Source organism: Mesoplodon densirostris, chromosome 2, assembly GCF_025265405.1.
Source record: "Mesoplodon densirostris isolate mMesDen1 chromosome 2, mMesDen1 primary haplotype, whole genome shotgun sequence".
NCBI lineage: Eukaryota > Metazoa > Chordata > Mammalia > Artiodactyla > Ziphiidae > Mesoplodon > Mesoplodon densirostris.
The window spans coordinates 111,944,374-111,964,180 of NC_082662.1; the positions used below are offsets into that span (position 1 = coordinate 111,944,374).

The 19,807-nt window shown below is 40.3% G+C and overlaps 1 protein-coding gene across 1 annotated transcript in view; it reads left to right on the forward strand.

The window, feature by feature from the left end:
- The window catches only part of SNX27 (sorting nexin 27), an 83,026-nt gene extending 63,219 nt beyond the window's left edge, over positions 1-19,807 (forward strand). Inside the window, exons 8-12 of the mRNA XM_060090543.1 lie at positions 4,545-4,634; positions 14,009-14,158; positions 14,488-14,616; positions 14,992-15,051; positions 15,950-19,807. Of these exons, the coding sequence (XP_059946526.1) occupies positions 4,545-4,634; positions 14,009-14,158; positions 14,488-14,616; positions 14,992-15,051; positions 15,950-15,997 (477 nt within the window). The 3' untranslated portion in view covers positions 15,998-19,807. The remainder of the gene's footprint in view (positions 1-4,544; positions 4,635-14,008; positions 14,159-14,487; positions 14,617-14,991; positions 15,052-15,949) is intronic.

Below are 19,807 nucleotides of genomic sequence, written 5' to 3' on the forward strand. Positions count from 1 at the left end.
CAACTAAATGTGTGATGTTTCTGTTTTATTCATCTCATCTTTTGTTTCCCCAAATAAAGTTCTGTCGTTTTATATTTCACATACGCCCCTTTAAGTTATTCCCAAGTATTTTATATTTTTATTACAATTATGAATGGGATATTTTTTCTTTATATTGTTGGAATGGAATAATTATTTACCAGGAGTCAGAATATCTGGTTCAAGTACAAGCTCTCCATTGGGTAAATCCTTAACATAGCTTTGCTGAGATGTGTTTTCTGATCTATTAAAGGGTAATAGTAGTACCTCACATTTTTTTCATCAGTATCAAAATTTAAACAAAGCAGAGCTTGTGAAATTACTTTTGGAATTATAAAACTGTAAAGCAAAAATAAAATATTTAGGTATATAGAAAGAAAAGCTGTTATTTTTGTAGCAGTATCTCATATGCAACAACTTTTCTGAACTCTTCTGTTTCTTCAAACAATTTTTTAAACAGGTTTATTGAGGTATAATTGACACACAATAAACTGTACATATTTAAAATTTATAATTTAATGAGTTTTTTTTACCCCCTTAACCATTTTAAAATGTACAGTTCAGTAGTGTTAAATATATTAACATTATTGTCAGTGGAGCTCCAGAAATTTTTCATCTTGCAAAACTAAAACTCTCTACCCATTAAACAACTCATTTCCCCCTCCCCTACCTCTGGCAACTACCATTCTACACTCTGTGAATTTGACTACTTTAGGTATCTCATGTAAGTAGAATCATACATTATTTTTCTTTTTGTGACTTGCTTATTTCATTTAGCATAATGTCCTTAAGGATTTTTCATGTTGTAGCATATGACAGGATTTCCTTCCTTATTAAGGCCAAATAATTATATTCCATTGTACATGTATATCACATTTTGTTTATTCATCTGTGGATGGACATTTAGGTTGCTTCCACCTCTTGGCTGTTATGAATAATGCTGTCATGAACATGGTTATGTAAATATCTCTTCAAACTTCTGCTTTTAATATACCCAGAATTGGGATTGCTGGATCATATGGTAATTCTATTTTTAATTTTTTGAGGAAATCGCCACACTGTTTTCCATAGCAGCTGTACCATTTTACATTCCCAGCAGTGCACAACAGCTCAAATGATTTTTTTGATTGACTAGGTAAACAATTGTGCCTTTTGGAAAATAATACTAAATTTTTTCCCTCACTTAATTTTAGTTATTTTTTTGTATCATATGTTGATGTTGGGAATATCTCATGCATCTCTTCAATTTTAAGATGCCATCAGTTGTAAGAGGCACTAGTATTTTAAGCACTGCCAAGAGAAAAAAGCTACCAATTAAACAACACACGTTGATTATAAGATGCATCCCAATTTTAGGAACAATAAAATGTGAAAAAATGTGCACCTTAGAATTGATGAAATACTGGATAATAATGATAGTAATGTGCCTTTTCCTTAAAAAATTGATAAGGTCAAAATCCATAGTAGGATATATTTAATTTCTGGCTAAGCCTGGCAGACTAAACATACTTTTAAACTACTTCTTCCTGAAAGCTCACTAAAGTAACATTAATGGATTTTAAGAGGCATAAGCCTGCAAAGAGAAGAGGATGAGACACAACAGATGAGAACAGTCAACAGTTTTTAGAAAATGAATGTTTGAATGAATCAACATGACTTTGGTGTTTGGTTATCGTGGAAGAATTGGTGAGAGGCATGTGGAAGGTTACAAACAAACAGGCAGTTAACCTAAGAGGAAAAAAAAAATGTACAAGAGAGGAAGCCCTGGTCCAGTACATGATTTAGTTGTGAACAGTGTTTACATGCTTACAATAATGTATAGATTACAATAATCAATACTGATTATTGATTTAATTTTTATTGAGGTGTTGAAGGAAGAAGTGAGAGTGTAGAGTGGCATAAGAAAGCTAAAACTTATTATTATTTATTTATTTTATTATTATTTTTTTTGGCCACACTGCGTGGCCTGTGGGATCCTAGTTCCCTGACTAGAGATCGAATCCATGCCCTCTGCAGTGGAAGCATGGATTCTCAACCACTGGACCTCCAGGGAAGTCCCTAAAACTTATTATTTTTAACAGCAAGTCAACATTGTCTAAAATTGATATGTTAGGAATTAGCAGCATAAGCATGACATTTAGAATTATGAAAGGAATATCACAAAAAACTGTTTACAGTGCCTTAAAGTATCTGTGTAATGAGGCTGTGGAATCAGGAGACTTTTTTTTTTTTTTTTTTTTTTTGCAGTATGTGGGCCTCTCACTGTTGTGGCCTCTCCCGTTGCGGAGCACAGGCTCCGGACACGCAGGCTAAGTGGCCATGGCTCACGGGCCCAGCCGCTCTGCGGCATGTGGGATCTTCCCGGACCGGGGCACAAACCCGTGTCCCCTGCATCGGCAGGCAGACTCTCAACCACTGCGCCACCAGGGAAGCCCAGGAGACTTATTTTTATTAGGCACCTCTTAGTAATACACATTTAAAAAATTATGTATGTCTTTTACTTTAATGAAAAAATTTTAATTAAGGGAAAAAGGAATCTAGTGGTAATATTTATGTTTTTCACTCAGGGCTAGTCAAGCAGTATAATCTTGATTAGAAATGAGTGAGGAGAGAACATTTTTACTGCCCCATGTGAAAATAGGTCACTTAGAGCTGCTGGAGTAGATATTCACTCTGGGTAGATGACCCACGTCTGCCCTGGGGAAACATTCATCAATATTTAAGTGCTATTACTAGTCAGACACAGTTCTAGGTATTGGGGAAACTGAATAGATAAACCAGTATTTATTTGTTTGTTTTCCCTCTTTACTTCTCTCCCAGCTTTTCAGTAACTGGTTTAAATTTTACCTGGAGCAGCTGAGTCTTTTGGTGATAAACAACATAATGTTCAGGTTCTTCAGGACATTGGTGGCAGTTCTTATTGAGCATTGCCTCTGTGAATATAATCCTCTCTGACTAAGTGAATCCTTGCTTATACGGCTAGGACTGGGGAGACACTGGCATAATCTTTCCATTAGGCAGTCCCAGGCAGGATATTAATATCCTTGTGTGGTTCTTAGAGGAATTGAACAGCTAAATGATGCTAATATAAATGATAGTAACTATTTATATATATTTATATATACTTTACAAAACTATTAACATCTTTTATCTCATTTTGTTGTCCACCTACAAGATGAGTGTTATTCCTGTTTTACAGACTGAGAGGGTTTAAGTGACTTACTCAAGTGCATATTGGTAGGTGACAGCTAGAATTTGAACTAGTCTCGTAACTTCAGTCCTGAATTCATTCTGTTATGCAAATATTTTCCCTTAAAAGACTATGGGGAATGATTTCTACCTTAAGGAAATCAGCAGTTTTCTGATAAAGATTCAAGTGGGCCCCTGCCTGGTGGCTGTATAGAGTTGTCCTTTCAGTAACTCACTGAGGTTAGATCCTGAATGCCCTGAACAAATGGTTCTATTCGTTCTTTTTCTTTTTTTCCTCCCAAAGATCAGTTTTCCCTTCCATTAGATTTTTTAAGTTTTTCTTGGAGTGGAGGAGGAGTAGAGTAAGGTTGGAAAGGGGATGTATGTTTCATACATTCCTGGCTGAACCAGGAATAGTTTAGAATTAGCATATTAGAATATTATATCTGGGTACCTTCATGCCTGTATCAAGTCCTCTCTGAAAGTTTTTCGGTTCATGGTTTCAGATTTATCACTTCCTCTCTTCCAGTTGTTACCACCCTAGATAAAGGTCTTGTTTCATTTCATGCTTAAAGTACCACAACATCGTTGATCTCCCTTGTTTCATTCTCTCCTTGGCTTAAATCATTTGGGCAGTCATATACAGATCAGTCTTTCTTAAAAAAACAACAGTAACAGCAACAATTTTTTTATTATTTATTTTAGCTCTCTACTCTCCTTAAGTTTAAATTCCTGTGCCTGCTCTTTAGGATCCTTCATACCCTATTAACCTACCCATTCAGAATTATTTTTCATTGTCCCCTAACATGTACCCTTTATTCAAATCAGGCAAGTCTGTCTCCTGAATGTATTTAAGGTCAAACCCATTCCTGTTTCCTGACTTTAGCTTGTAGTTTCTTCTATTCAGCCTCTCCTTTGGGGTCCAACCGAGACTTCCTTGATAACTACGGTTAGCAATAAGCTCTCCTGTTCTGGCTGCATGTATCACTTACTATTTATGTCACTCATTTTTTGCTACTTCACTGTTATCTTTAATACAGTATTGTATACTATCTTGCTGTTTTCTGTAATTCTTTCTCATGTATAAATTAACCAGAATTTAGATCTCTTAACAGGAGAAACCAGATCCCTCACGTGCCTAGAACAATCCTTGAGCACATACCAGACACTCATTAAATGCTACTTATTCCAGTAAATATACCCGTATGCCAGAGTTCACTGGTGATAACCAGATGGATAAGAGTTATTGTGAAAATGAGTCTATGTCTATTTTTATCAAGAATGTACTTGATACTAATTTTTACATTTCTTTCTTCCCTGCCTTGTTTTGGTGACAGGCTGTTGATGATGTGAAAAAAGGTTACATCAAAGCAGAGGAAAAATCCTACCAATTACAGAAGCTGTATGAACAAAGGAAAATGGTCATGGTAGGTTTATGTCCCCATAATCTCTTTATAAAATGCCCCTTCTTATCTCTTCTTTTAATTTAATTTAATTTTATATTGGAGTATAGTTGATTTACAAAGTTGTGTTAGTTTCAGATATACAGCAAAGTGACTCAGTTATACATATATCCATTCTTTTTCAGATTCTTTTCCCATATAGGTTATTACAGAATATTGAGTAGAGTTCCCTGTGCTATACAGTACGTCCTTGTTGATTATCTATTTATCCCTATTTTACATATAGTAAAATATAGAGTGTATATGTTAGTGTGTATATGTTAATCCCAAACCTCCTAATTTAATACATATAGTGTGTATATGTTAATCCCAAACCTCCTAATTTAATACATATAGTGTGTATATGTTAATCCCAAACCTCCTAATTTATCCCTCCCCCCCCACCGTTCCCCTTTGGTAACCACAAGTTTGTTTTCGAAATCTGTGAGTCAGTTTCTGTTTTGTATATACATTCATTTGTATTATTTTTTAGATTTCACATATGAGTGATATCATATGGTATTTGTCTTTTGCCTTCTGACTTCGTTCATTTAGTATGATAATCTCTAGGTCCATCCATGTTGCTGCAAATGGCATTATTTCATTCTTTTTTATGGCTGAGTAATATTCCATTGTATATATGTACCACATCTTCTTTATCCATTCCTCTGTTGATGGACATTTAGTTGTTTCCATGTCTTGGCTATTGTGAATAGTGCTGCAGTAAACATTGGGGTGCATGTATCTTTCTGAATTTTGGTTTCCTCCAGATACATGCCCAGGAGTGGGATTGCTGTATCATATGGTAGTTCTATTTTTAGGTTTTTTTTGTTTTTTGTTTTTTTTACTTTTTTATTGACAGAATTTATAGCAGTTTCATATTACGGAAAAAACTAAGGAGATAGTACAGCGTTCCTATCTTACTTAATATGGTACACTTGTTATATATTAACTAAAGTCCAACAATTATTAATTTCCTTATTTTTTTTACATCTTTATTGGAATATAATTGCTTTACAATGTTGTGTTAGTTTCTGCTGTACAACAAAGTGAATCAGCTATATGTATACATATATCCCCATATCGCCTCCTTGTTGAGCCTCCCTCCTACCCTCCCTATCCCACCCCTCTAGGTTGTCACAAAGCATTGAGCTAATCTCCCTGTGCTCTGCAGCAGCTTGCCACTAGCCATCCATTTTACATTTAGTAGTGTATATATGTCAATGCTACTCTCTTACTTCGTCCCAGCTTCCTCTTCCCTCCCGTGTCCTCAAGTTCGTTCTCTATGTTTGCATCTTTATTCCTGCCTTGCCACTAGGTTCATCAGTACCGTTTTTTTAGATTCCATATACGTGTGTTAGCATACAGTATTTGTTTTTCTTTTTCTGACTTACTTCACTCTTTATGACAGACTCTAGGTCCATCCACCTCATTACAAATAACTCAATTTTGTTCCTTTTTATGGCTGAGTAATATTCCATTGTATATATGTGCCACATCTTCTTTATCCATTCATCTGTCGATGGACATTTAAGTTGCTTCCGTGTCCTGGCTATTGTAAATAGTGCTGCAGTGAACATTGGGGTCCATGTATCTTTTTGAATTATGGTTTTCTCCGGATATATGCCCAGGAGTGGGATTGCTGGGTCATATGGTAGCTTTATTTTTAGTTTTCTAAGGAACCTCCATACTGTTCTCCATAGTGGTTGTACCAATTTACATTCCCACCAACAGTGCAGGAGGGTTCCCTTTTCTCCATACCCTCTCCAGCTTTTATTGTTTATAGATTTTATTTTTCAATATATTTTTAATTGAAGTATAGTTGATTTACAATGTTGTGTTAATTTCTGCTGCACAGCAAAGTGATTCAGCCATATATATATATATATATATATATATATATATACACACACACACACTCTTCATTTTAATATTCTTTTTCATTATGGTTTATCATAGGATATTGAATATAGTTCTCTGTGCTGTACAGTAGGACCTTGTTGTTCATCCATTCTGTATATAAAAGCTTACATCTGCTAACACCAACCTCCCACTCCATTTTTCCTTCAACCTCCTCCCCCTTGGCAACCCCCAGTCTGGTCTCTGTGTCTGTGTTTCTGTTTCATAGATAGGTTCATTTGTGTCATATTTTAGATTCCACATATAAGTGATATCATATGGTATTTGTCTTTCTCCTTCTGACTTCACTTAGTATGATAATCTCTAGTTGCATCCATGTTTCTGCAAATGGCATTATTTTGTTCTTTTTTATAGCACTGAGTAGTATTCCATTGTATATATGTACCACATCTTTATCCATTCATCTGTTGGTGGACATTTAGGTTGTTTCCATGTCTTGGCTATTGTGAATAGTGCTGCTTTGAACATAGGGGTGCATATTTTTTTAAATAAATTATTTTATTTATTTTCATTTTTGGCTGTGTTGGGTCTCTGTTGCTGTGCGCGGGCTTTCTCTAGTTGTGGCGAGTGGGGGCTACTCTTCATTGAGGTGCGTGGGCTTCTCATTGTGGTGGCTTCTCTTGTTGCTGAGCACAGGCTCTAGGGGCACGGGCTTCAGTAGTTGTGGCACGCCAGCTCAGTAGTTGTGGCTCGCGGGCTCTAGAGCACAGGTTCAGTAGCTGTGGCACATGGGCTTAGTTGCTCCGCTGCCTGTGGGATCTTCCCAGATCAGGGCTCTAACCCATGTCCCCTGCATTGGCAGGTGGATTCTTAACCACTGCACCACCAGGGAAGCCCACATATATCTTTTTGAATTACGGTTTTGTCTAGATACATGCCCAGGAGTGGGATTGCTGGGTCATATGGTAGTTCTATTTTTAGTTTTATGAGGAACCGCCATACTGTTTTCCACAGTGGCTGCATCAGCTTACATTTCCACCAAGAGTGTAAGAGGGTTCCCTTTTCTCCACACCCTCTCCAGCATTTGTTATTTGTAGACTTTTTGATGATGGCCATTCTGACTGGTGTGAGGTGATACCTCATTGTAGTTTTGATTTGCATTTCTCTAATGATTAGTGATGTTAAGCATCTTTTCATGTGCTTTTTGAAAATGCCCCTTCTTATCTCTTAAACCTATTCTAGTCATTTTTGAAAGATGTTTACAACCTGGTCAGTGGCTTAACTGATTTAAAAAGAAGGAGAGAGATACAGACCTTGATATAAAGTCCATTGTGTTCCTCCATTTAGCACACAGAAAGCTTACTGTGGTATATATAGGTATATAACTTTATTATTAATAATAACCAAAGAGTATTCTTTTTGATAATAAAAAGTCCTAAAATTAGATGTGCAAAACATTTAATATGATAAAAATAAGATTCTGTAAGAATTAATATTTGGATGTTTAACATTAGAAATTATTTTAGTTGTGATTTAGCAATCACAAAATCATTTGTTTTCACAACTCGCATCTGCACATTTGCTTAAACATTTACGCTCAGTAGTGCTTTTGGTTAGTATGATATCCTAGAGCGGTGCTGTTTGATTCCCTAGCTGCTAGCCTCATGTGGCTATTTGAATTTAATTTTAAATTCATTTAACTTAAATAAAATTTCAAATCCAGTTCTTCCGATGCATTAGCACATTTCAGGTGTTGAGTAGTCACATGTGGCTAGTAGCTACTGTACTGGACAGCCCAGATATGGAACATTTTCATCATCACAGAAAGTTCTGTTGGAGAGGGCTACCTATGATATTCTTGGAATATTTCAAAATTAGTTTTGAATTGGTATCTGCCATAAATAGAGGGATGAAAATTGTCAAAAATAAAATTTGTAAAGAACACTTATGAAAACTTCCACTCATATCATCTTAAAACTTCTTTCTTGGCCAATTCAGATAGTTGAAAATTTTCCAGTTACAGTTTTTCATAATAGTTTTCGTACAGTTTTTACACAAGGCAGTAATTGCATTGGTAATAATTCTGATAGGCCACTTGAATTCCTTTTGTACTTTCTTAGCAGTTCTTAGGAGGGAATGTTGATCCATCTAAATTAATTGTATTGGGACTTCCCTGGTGGCACAGTGGTTAAAAATCTGCCTGCCAATGCAGGGGACATGGGTTCGAGCCCTGGTCCAGGAATATACCACATGCCACGGAGCAGCTAAGCCCGTGTACCACAACTGCTGAGCCTGTGCTCTAGAGCCTGTGTGCCACAACTACTGAAGCCTGTGTGCCTAGAACCTGTGCTCGGCAACAAGAGAAGCCACCGCAATGAGAAACCCGCGCACTGCAACGAACACCCAACACAGCCAAAAATAAATAAATTATTTTATTTTATTTTTTTAAAATTAATTAATTGTATTGGAATAAGAATGGAAACAATTTAGCCACTGAACTTAGCCCATAGTCTTATATCTAGGTGGAATAGTTATTTTATCACTCATATGACAAAAAGGGAACCATCCACCAATGTTCTGCATACCAACAGGTTGAAATAGACAGCACGAAAGTCTTTTAAATAGAATTAACTTTTGGGACTTCCCTGGTGTTCCAGTGGTTAAGACTCCACGCTCCCAATGCAGGGGGCCTGGGTTCAGTCCCTGGTCAGGGAACTAGATCCCACATGCCACAGCTAAGAGCCTCAACTAAAAAGATCCCACACATGGCAACGAAGATCCCGCGTGCTGCGGTGCAGCCAAATAAATAAATAAATAAATAAATATTTGAAAATAAATAAAAATGTTTTTTAAAAAATAGAATAAAGTCTTGGCAGAATTTTGGTTAAGGGAATTTTGCTATGTGGGAGACAGGATTTTAAAACTCAACTTCCACCTCTTCTTTAAGATAATGGTATTGTCTTCTATATATTAATGCATGATTCTGACCAACACATCTGCATCTTCTACTGAAAAGGGCTGTCCACCTCTGCAATAGTTCTTTGCCTTTGTCAAAGCCAACAGAATCAAAGTAATTTCATAAGGCCTTCTGAATATGGAATACATATTGTTTCTTTGCACATATAGCACTCTAAACACACTAGCTTCCATTTATACATTTAACAAAAAATATTTGTTGAGCACCAAGTGTGTGCCAGGCACAGTGCAAAGTGCTAGGAAATAAATAGGTTTGGGTTGTTCTGTGGCAAAATATAGAAAATCTGAGTTTAACAAGCATCGTAATCTATTATGAAATTATTTTTTAGACTCAAGTTTGTATCTTGTAATCCTCAGTTAAGAACACAAGTGCAGTTAGTACATTGACAGGTTTCCCCGTGGGTCATCTGAACTGAGTATAAAATATGCTTCTCTTGAAAACCTAGTGCCAGTGTACAAGTGTGTACCGGCCCTATAATACTGCAGTCCTATTTTAAAGACCTACCCGCTGACAAAAGTTTGGGTTTTATTCAGATATCAGTGTTCAAAGACATTGGCCTAGTCAATGGTCATGGTCAATACATTGAAACTACCACCTCAGGTGGACCCTTCAGAGCCCGTAGGTCTTGATACCATTATGATAACAACTTAGCACAGTTGATAGGCCTGAGATTAGGCCAGATCACTACGATTAGTTGCCAGATCACTGTGAGACCTTCAGCAATTCACAAACTTGTCACTTTCAGTTTCTTTTCTGTAAATTGGGGATGTTCAGGTTGCTAGCTCTCAAGTTGAATCTTGACAAAATACTCCAAAGTTAACAGATAAATAAGCTTTGTGTAAGTTCCCTTGCTCTCCAAATACAGAGGACAGCTCATACCTTTGCCATAGTTTGTAATACCCAGTGTGATCAAAATGTTTTTGTTTTTTACCTGTTTGCAAAGTTAGATTGAATCTCAAATTTAGATGGTTGAGAATATAGTGTACATAAGACTTGTTTTTTCTTTTTTCTCTCTCTCTTTTTTTTAAAGCCTTTAATACTTATTTATTTATCTTATTTTTGGCTGTGTTGGGTCTTTGTTGCTGCACGTGGGCTTTCTCTAGTTGCAGCAAGCAGGGGATACTCTTCGTTGCAGTGCACGAGCTTCTCATTGCAGTGGCTTCTCTTGTGGCGGAGCACGGGCTCTGGGCGCGCAGGCTTCAGTAGTTGTGGCTCGTGGTCTCCGTAGTTGTAGCTTGCAGGCTCTAGAGCACAGGCTCAGTAGCTGTTGCACACAGGCTTAGTTGCTCTGTGGCATGTGGGATCTTCCTGGACCAGAGCTTGAACCTGTGTCCCCTGCATTGGCAGGCGGATTCATAACAACTGCACCACCAGGGAAGTCCCTCTCTCTCTTTTTTTTTTAACTCTCACACAAACAGTGAACGTGTGTAACTTATGTCTTGCCATTGTTGAACTGACAAATAAGAAGTTTCTGGGTTTGGGGTTCCCTGGTGGCACAGTGGTTAAGAATCCACCTGCCTATGCAGGGGACGTGGGTTCGAGCCCTGGTCCAGGAAGATCCCACATGCCGCGGAGCAAATAAGCCTGTGCGTCACAACTACTGAGCCTGTGAGCTACAACTGCTGAGCCCATGTGCCACAACTACTGAAGCCTCACGCCTAGAGCCCGTGCTCCACAACAAGAGAAGCCACTGCAATGAGAAGCCCGCGCACTGCAACGAAGAGTAGCCTCCACTCGCCGCAAGTAGAGAAAGCCCGCACGCAGCAACAAAGACCCAACACAGCCATAAATAAATAAAATAAATTTATTTTAAAAAAAAGTTTTTGTGTTTGTGTTTGTCAACATAATTTTTAATGATTTCACACAAGGCAGTATATGTGGAAGTCAGTGTTTCTCAAAGTGTAGTTGCCAGCCCAGTTACATGGGAATCACTTGTCAAGCCTGCTCAAAATGCAGATTTCTGGACCCCACCTCACATTTACTAAACCAGAATCTCTAGGGGTAGGATCTAGAAATATTTGTGAAGATTTTTACAGAAGCACCCTAGTGAGTCTGCAACTTTAGGTGCTTGAGAAACACTACCCTTGGAATTTGGGAGAATTTGCTTCCAAGTTTCCTCTCAGGCCTTTATTTCAATTTTAGATCTGGTTTGACCCTTGGCATGTTGTTTGGGAGAACAGAGAGTTCTCCAGAATGGACCTCCATCCCCTCACCTAAAGTGTTTTGCTCTGTTAAGTACTGTGTCTCTGCTTTAATAACCATCCTATTTCAGTATTTACCTATCTTGCTGAACATTTATAAAATGTCCCATGCCATACCTGTCCTCTTCTCTTGCCTGATGTGCACCATCATCTAAGTGGTATGCAAATCAAGGAAGGTAATTTAGGATACATATTTAGCTACTCAGAATTTAATATGAAAGGAGAATAGACAGGATAATTTTTTGTTTGAAGTACATAGCTACGCCCTTATGTAAATATGTTTGAAAACAAAAATTAGCTTTCCTTCGGAAATTTGGATGTATGTAAAATTTTAAATATTTCTTCTCTATGTTTTCTGCAAATCGAGGAATGTAGAGATTGCCCACTTAAAACTGAGAAATACTACCTGACCTGATAATCTCGGGAAAACCTTAAATTTCCCCAATGACACCTTACCTTAGTGGAGCCTTTAAAATTATTTTTTAAAGCTGTCGTGTATTGAATACCTAATTATGTACTAAGTACTATGCTAGATACTTTTCAAGGTCACAAATAACTGTATGGTATAGATGCTATTATTATTTCCCTTTTTATGGAAGAGGAAACTAAGGCTCCTAGGATTTAATAATTTGCTAGCGTTCAAATAACTTGCCCAAGGTTACAGTTAGGAAGCTATGGGTCCAGGATTCAAGCCTGGGGCGTTCTGGGCCCAGGCTCTTGATCACTACTCTGTGCTGTTTGCTGCTTGTTGTAACCCCAGAAGAGTTCTTTCCTATATCATCCACTGCCTGTCATATTTACCAAAGTACAGATAGTAGCCAGAGATTTATTTTTGTTCATAGTGCCAGTAGAAGGCGTAAGCAGTTTATCACTGATTCAGGATGGATGATGGTAAAGGGGGATGGATGGGGTAATGGAGGGAGACAGAGAAGAAAAATGATGCAAATGAAGTATTTTGGCACTTCTGATTGACCCTGTGTCTGTGTTCTTGCTACCCATTTATAAGTTTTCACCTTTAAACGTGCTATTATTTTACCTAAGCAGAAGTAAATACAAAGTAGGGAAGGGAGCCTGTGGTGTAATTTTTTCCCCCCCCTGGGCCCTTAGGTCTTCCCAGACAGTCCCTGGTGGCAGTAGAGACAGTCTTAGGTGCCATTCCTTGGTACCAGAGCCATAGGTTGCCTAGGGTCCTTTTTGTGCCTGTCTCTTCTTTTCTCTTGGTGAGGCGGAAGGCAGCTCTCCAGTGTATTCTAACCTCCGTACCCATCTAGTTGAAATCAGCTAGGGTGCTATACCTTTGTCTTCTCTCTAACTCTCTGCGCACATCACCGCTATGCCTTGTTCTTCCTGTGTGACATGCAGATGGGGGTGTCACACAGACTTGAGACTATTTGCTTGTTTCCTAGGCAGTCACTGAGGAAACCAGGTCAGAGTCCATGCGTCTTCTTTTTTCCTTATCATCTTTTCCCTGTTTCTCTTCTACTCTCCTTCCCATTCATTCTCGTTTACTCTCTCCCCTCTCAACTCAACATAGTGAGTTAAGTAAGAGAGAGGCCAGCCTTAACTGTAGAGGAGAAGGGACAAAGAGTTCAGAGACCTCTCTGGATCAGTCTTGGAGCATTGTACCTGTGAGGGTCACATATGTCACTTGTTTGTGGTCTAGATGCTTTTTAAGGAGACATATATGCTGGAGACCCAGTGGGGCTAAATGGGACTAGTTGGTAATAGAGAAAGGATCAGAGGCCTCAAAATTAAACGTGGCTTCTAATCCTGGTTGTGCCACTTACTATTACCTGTGACATTAAGCAAGTCTCATTATTATTCTGAGTTTCTGTAAAATGACTAACTCTTAAAGTTTCCTTTAGCTTAAACTTTTTATGAATATGAGATTTGGGATAGCTTAATCCTCATCACTGAGATCATTCTAACTTTTGATTGGAGAAGAGATGAGAAACATTAGCTCTCTTACCTTAATTATAAGGATAGATTTGATTCCATCCCTTAGGTACAGTGAAAATAGAGGGCTGGACTAAATGGCATTGTGAGTTCCCTCTAGTCCTAGGGCTCTTGGTTGCAGTATCTCTTCTGGCTTCATTTATATATAAGTAGAGAAAGAGAGCAGGGTTGGAAGTATGGAGTTGGAAGTTAGAAGGATAAAGGATCATCTAGGAGTCCTGTCCCAGCTTGGCAATGGATGTGAGACCAGAGGCAAGGTCTTCAGGTTGCGAGGTTTCTCTTGGTTCTTTTGTGTGCCATCTCAGCAGCTCCTGATGATGGTGTAGTTCTATAGTAACACTGTTTCTCTTTCCTTTTTTCTCTAGTACCTCAACATGCTAAGGACTTGTGAGGGCTACAATGAAATCATCTTCCCCCACTGTGCCTGCGACTCCAGGAGAAAGGGGCATGTTATCACAGCCATCAGCATCACGCACTTTAAACTGCATGCCTGCACTGAAGAAGGACAACTGGAGGTGAGAGTTCATTTAGCATGTAGCTGGGAAGTCAGGGAGCATGGTCCAGGAACACCGGGAATACTTTGATACTCACTTGCTATGTTTCCGTTCCTCCTTGTGGGGGAAATGATATCAAAACTGTTTTGACTGGGGTAAATAGGCTCTGGATCCACACTGCTCCTCACCTTCACTGGCTGCTTACACTGACTTTTATTCTTCTGTCACAGTCTTTTCCCTGAAATGATGTAGAGATCTCTACTGATTTCTTTTCGGCTGTCTGGTTCAGAACCATCTTACCTAAGCTCCCCAGCATTCTCAAACTTATGCTCTTGTTCTTGGTTGTTTAGAACCAGGTAATAGCATTTGAATGGGATGAGATGCAACGATGGGATACAGATGAAGAAGGAATGGCCTTCTGTTTTGAGTATGCTCGAGGAGAGAAGAAGCCTCGATGGGTTAAAATCTTCACACCATATGTGAGTGGTAGTTGGGGAAGCATGCACGGGGAAAGTAGATTGGGCTTAAAGTTCTCCTTAAGCTAAATGCGTAAATGGAGAGAGCTGTAGAGCAGTTGTTTTGAGATCTGAACCTGTTTGAATCCTAGAGCCCCAGGTTCTTCCTGTCTTTCCTTTAGGCCTGAGTAGGATTGGCAGTTTCATATCCCACTTGACTTACCACTAGAAGGAGCCAGAGAATAGCAGATGAGCCAGGCCTGGGTTTTATGGAGCTTGTTAAGGTTTTTCTCTAGGCTGAGCAAGTTTGGAAGGTGACTCTGGGCAGGAGTTCAAAGGCATGGTCCTCTGGTGCCTGGTCTTGAGAAGCCAGTGAGTGTTGCTCTGTTTTTTTTTCAGTTCAATTACATGCATGAATGCTTCGAGAGGGTGTTCTGCGAGCTCAAGTGGAGAAAAGAGGTAATTCTAAACAATCTTGAATTGACCTTTTCATCTTTGTTTGTTTGTTTGTTTAAAATGTATAGTCCTGTGGCCAAATACCTGGGACCCTCATCTCCATCTGTCTAGGAGTAGTAGTTAGAGACTGGTTATCCCACGTGAGCCAGGATATTCTTCCAGAGGGGTTATTAGCCTTGGACGCTAAACGGACTGTGCCAAAAAGCCCTCCTTCCATTGTCTAGAGATTGGCCATTGGCTACAGGCTATTCCATCTCTCATGACTTCATGCAGCCTCCTCTGCTTGTTTTTTGTCAGTCTCCCTCCATGTTCTTCCTGACCCAGAAGGGCAGCTGTCCTCAGTTTTAGCCGTTCTGACTGGGTGAGACGTGAAAGAGTCTGTCTAGGCTAACCAAGAGTGTGTGTGCATGAGAAGGTTTTTGCTGCTGCTTTCCTGCTGTCTGTATATGCCAGTGCTGGAACAGAATTTAAAACATTCAGAATAATTAGCTACTTACTCTCAAAGAAGATGTTTTCAAGGTTCAGAGGGTAAAGTCAGGAATAAGAAAATTTATATTCTTGGTATAGTAGAAAGAACATTGGGCTCTGGGAATCAGATCTGGATTCTCTCCCAGCTTTTTTTCTCTCTGTGATCTTGGACAAATCAGCCTCCCTGGATCTCAGTTTTCTCATCTTTCCTCATCTGTGAGACAGGAAGGCTGAACCAGATGGTTAATATCCTAGGTCCCTTCCAACTCTAAAAGGCTATGATTCTTGATGGAAAGTTATATCAAGTGAAGAGGCCAGTCAGATCAAGTCATCCATCCAGTCATACATTTTCTGTGTGAGGGGTTGTCTCTAGATGGGAGGAGATGAGGACACCTAAGGCTTCCCAGTAACTCTTTTCTTTTTTTCCTTTCAGAACATTTTCCAGATGGCGAGGTCACAGCAGAGGGATGTGGCCACCTAGCCTTTCGTTACCCTCTTCCCTTCTCTTCACCCTCATCCTCTTATCCCTTTCGTCTCCCATGTCAGACAGAGTAACCATTAACACGAAAGAAGAGAAAAAGGAAAAAAGTCATTATATTCAAAAGCCCTAAACTAAATATTATTAATAATCCCTCTGAATTTCATATCTCTGGAATTGAGCTGGTAGAGAACAACAGATGGGTCAGCACCAGGAGTCACCTGAGTTAAGACAGGAAAAGAAATAAGCCCAACCAACTCGCCAAAGGTATCTTTGTCTTTTCACCTGGGCCTCATACCAACAGACTCTCCTTGTACTATATTTTTAGAACTGGAACTATGAACTCCATCCATTTGCACTGTTCAGGCATATATATGTATGTATGTAAAAATTATATATACACAAATTAGCTGCACGTATATACATATATATATTTCTTTTTAAATTTCATATTGATGGCAGTACCTTTTTTAGCTTGTGTTTTTACACACCTTTCACTAGAATTCATGACTTCTCTCTTGCTCTCTTTATTTTGAAACAAACTTTAAAAAGGAAAAAAAAAATTTACAGGGAAAAATACCTCTCCTCATGAAGGACTCGAAAAGTTTACAACCTGCTTGGGTTTTTCCCCCCTTTTTTGTATTGAATGAAGATTCTGGATCATGGGTTGCCATAGAGTCTGAGGAGCAAGGAGCATAGTTTCTTTATCTTCCAAGAGGCTGCTGGGGAGGAGAAAGAGGTGTGTTTCTCAAGGGCAGCAAGGCTGCAGATCTGCAGCCAGAGTCTAAAGACTTGGTGTGGTCTCTCTTGATTCCAAGACAACTTTCCTGGTCCATCTCTGTCTCTTCCACTCATGGCTTTTAGCCACATTCCACATCTTCCTGCTTCCCGAGGGCCGCCTGTATGCTTTCCCTCAACAGGCCTAGAATGAAGGGGAGGGCGGGCTCAGGAGGTTGACGCCACAGGCACCTGAAACACTTAGTGGTCATGATTTCCCGTTTCTCTGCTCTTTCTGAAGCAGGGATGGTACTCGGGGCCAGAGTTAAAGCTGATACCTTTAGGCACAAAGATTGGACCTAAGTAGGGGGAAGGAAAGAAGAAAGTCCCTAAGAATATAAGCTTTCCCCTAGTCCATTGCTGACCAATAACCACCCATAACTATTACATTCTCTGTGACTTCCTTAAACACCCATGTTGGGGAAGGATCTGACAGCATCCCCAAGGCCGTGGGGAAACTTGGAAGGGTCAGTGGCCCGTGCCGGGCAAACCGTACCCCGTCCAAGCCAGCCGGGGACCCAGGAAGGAGCAGTAGTAATACGGTGGGTTTGGGTTGGATCTCAGCTTTGAATTAAAAGGAACCGGAAGGAAAATCTTTTTGTCCCTCAAAGAGCTCCTCATCTGATCTTGCAGTTAGACCTTTTGAGACCTGAGAGCTACATCCCAGGGTCTGGGGCCAGGGCTGACTGGGGTAGAGCAACATTCTCGACCCCCAGCCTCCGAAGGTGCTGCATTGGGCGCTCGGATGCAGTCAGGCTCTAATGCACCTGAAACATTTTTGAGCCGCCTTTACTTTTTTCCTTCTCTACCTTCTAAACAGAAGCCTCCACAGAATGGCATCTTTTGCTTTGTCTGACTGGGAGGCAGCCATAGTTGGTGGTAGTCAACTCCACTGAGCAGTGTTGGGGTGATTTGAAGTTTCTGTTTTTGTAACTTGTTTTTGCAGATTGTTGTGAGGCCACTTTGCTTTCTCTCTCACTCTGTTATCTTGGCAGGCGCTTGCCCCAGGGGGTGTGGGATCATATAGGACATCCTATCTTTCCTCACCTTCTCCAAACCCAGGTGGAATCACAGAGTGCAAAGTGTAAGAAAGCTGAATGTTTAAAATGGCAGAGAGTGATCCCTGATTTGGAGGCTTTGGCACAGGATTAACTTCTTCTGGCTTAAATGAATTTAATAATGAGCCAAAGGACCCTGGAAAGAAGGTATGTTGATTGCCCACTCCAAGATGCTGAAGAGGCTTTTGGCACCAGCTTTGTTCAAACTTTAAAAATAGCAGTTTGCCCCTATTCCTTCAGAGTGGGAGAGGAATGAACAAATCCGGGAGTCCGTGGGAAGCCCAGATGCTGACCTGTGATGTGAGAGTAGCGGGGATGCCTTCAGCATGCATAGATGCTGCACCTGTGTCGTTCTAACCTGGCGCTCACTTAGTGCTTGGAGATTGGGTGAGGGCCCTGTAGGTAGTTAGCCTGTTTAGCCCCTGCTTAAGGCTGTACCACTAACAAAGCCCCAGCTACAGTGAGAAGGGGAAAGCAGGGAAGCCCTGGAGGACAGCGCCTTCTTCTCTCCCACCCACAGCGGCGTCCTGCAATGGAGGCAGAGGTCGCTGTGGCTGTACAGCTCCATCGGGTCAAGCTCTTCTTTGCACGAAGCAGTGTTAGTGTGATACCCTTTCCCCCTTGCTCTGCACTTCCTTTCTCGAATCCCTACCACCTTTCTCAGTCCAGGGTTCTGCCCAAGGAGGCTTCTGCTCAGTCTTTTTTTGCAGTTTGTCTCTGGGAAATAGAGAGGCTCCCCTTTCCCCCTGCTTTGCCCCAGCAGAGCCAGCAGGATCTCCCTGGTCTCTTGTTGTCCTCCCTTCCCAACAGAGAGTTTCTATCCTCTTTGATAAAACTCAGAGTTTTTATGGATCAGGAGAAAATGCAGGCCCTGAGAAACCTACCCCTGCAGAAAGGGTTCCCTTGGGCCATGCTTTGGGTTTTCTGCTCTTTATATTTTTAGTTTACTCTCCATTCTTCTGCCCTCCCCTTGCCCTAGGTCTAAGTTCAGCACAGGCGAGTGCTCGGGGCAGCTCCTAGGCCTGGACACCTCTCAGGGAGGAATTAGATAAATGTTCAGCATCCCCGTGCCTGGCCCATCCAGTTTCATCCTTTAGTTACCCAGGCCAGTAGCTACGGGTTATTCCCTCTTATATCTCCAAACCCAATGCTTGGAGCGGCAGCATAGGGCTCTAACAGGAGGTGATACCTCTCTCTTTCATTTCAGAATTTGCCAGCTTAGGGGCCTGGCTCTTGAAGGCAGTTTTCTTAAAGGGGACTGCATCCTGGATGACCCGAAGTCTCCAGACCTAGAGGGACAACTGTGCCCTCCCTTCTCTGCTTCATGTTCTCTGGCTAGATTGATTCAGCGGTAGAAACCATTTGGTCTTTTGCACCCCAACATACCGCTAGGTTCCTTCCAGAGTCACTGTATCACAATAGCTTCCTTTTGGAGGGAGGGTGATGTGGTTGAAAACTCAGAGAGCAGAGGCAGTGGGTGTGCATCTTTAGTTCCCCATCTTCCGGTTTCACCTCCTGCCCTCCTCTTGCCCTAAACCTGAGCACATCATGCCGGGCCTCACTCATACAGGATGGTGTCAGCTCACTCCTCAGCAGTAATCTAGGGTGTGTGGGAAGCTTAAGGCTCTGGGGAAGAACAGAATTGAAGAGGGGATGATGTGGGTGGAGGCACTGGCCAACTAACTGCTAAACTTGGACACCAGTTTTATATCACATCCCCCTTTGTAAGCCAGTGAGCAGGGCTTCAGTTTTCCCCAGACCATGCACACTTTTAATTTATTTGAGAGAAACTCTAATTGTATTTTCACTGCAGTATCTTGTATTTTTTATTTGTGATTTAAGAAATGTGAAGAGAAAATACACAGACACATAATGGCTAACAGTGTTTCTTTCATTCCTTGTTCTAGAGCTAACCACTCTAAAATTGTTTGGTAATGTCACTTAGTGTAATTAATTGTAACATATTCTTTTAAATAAA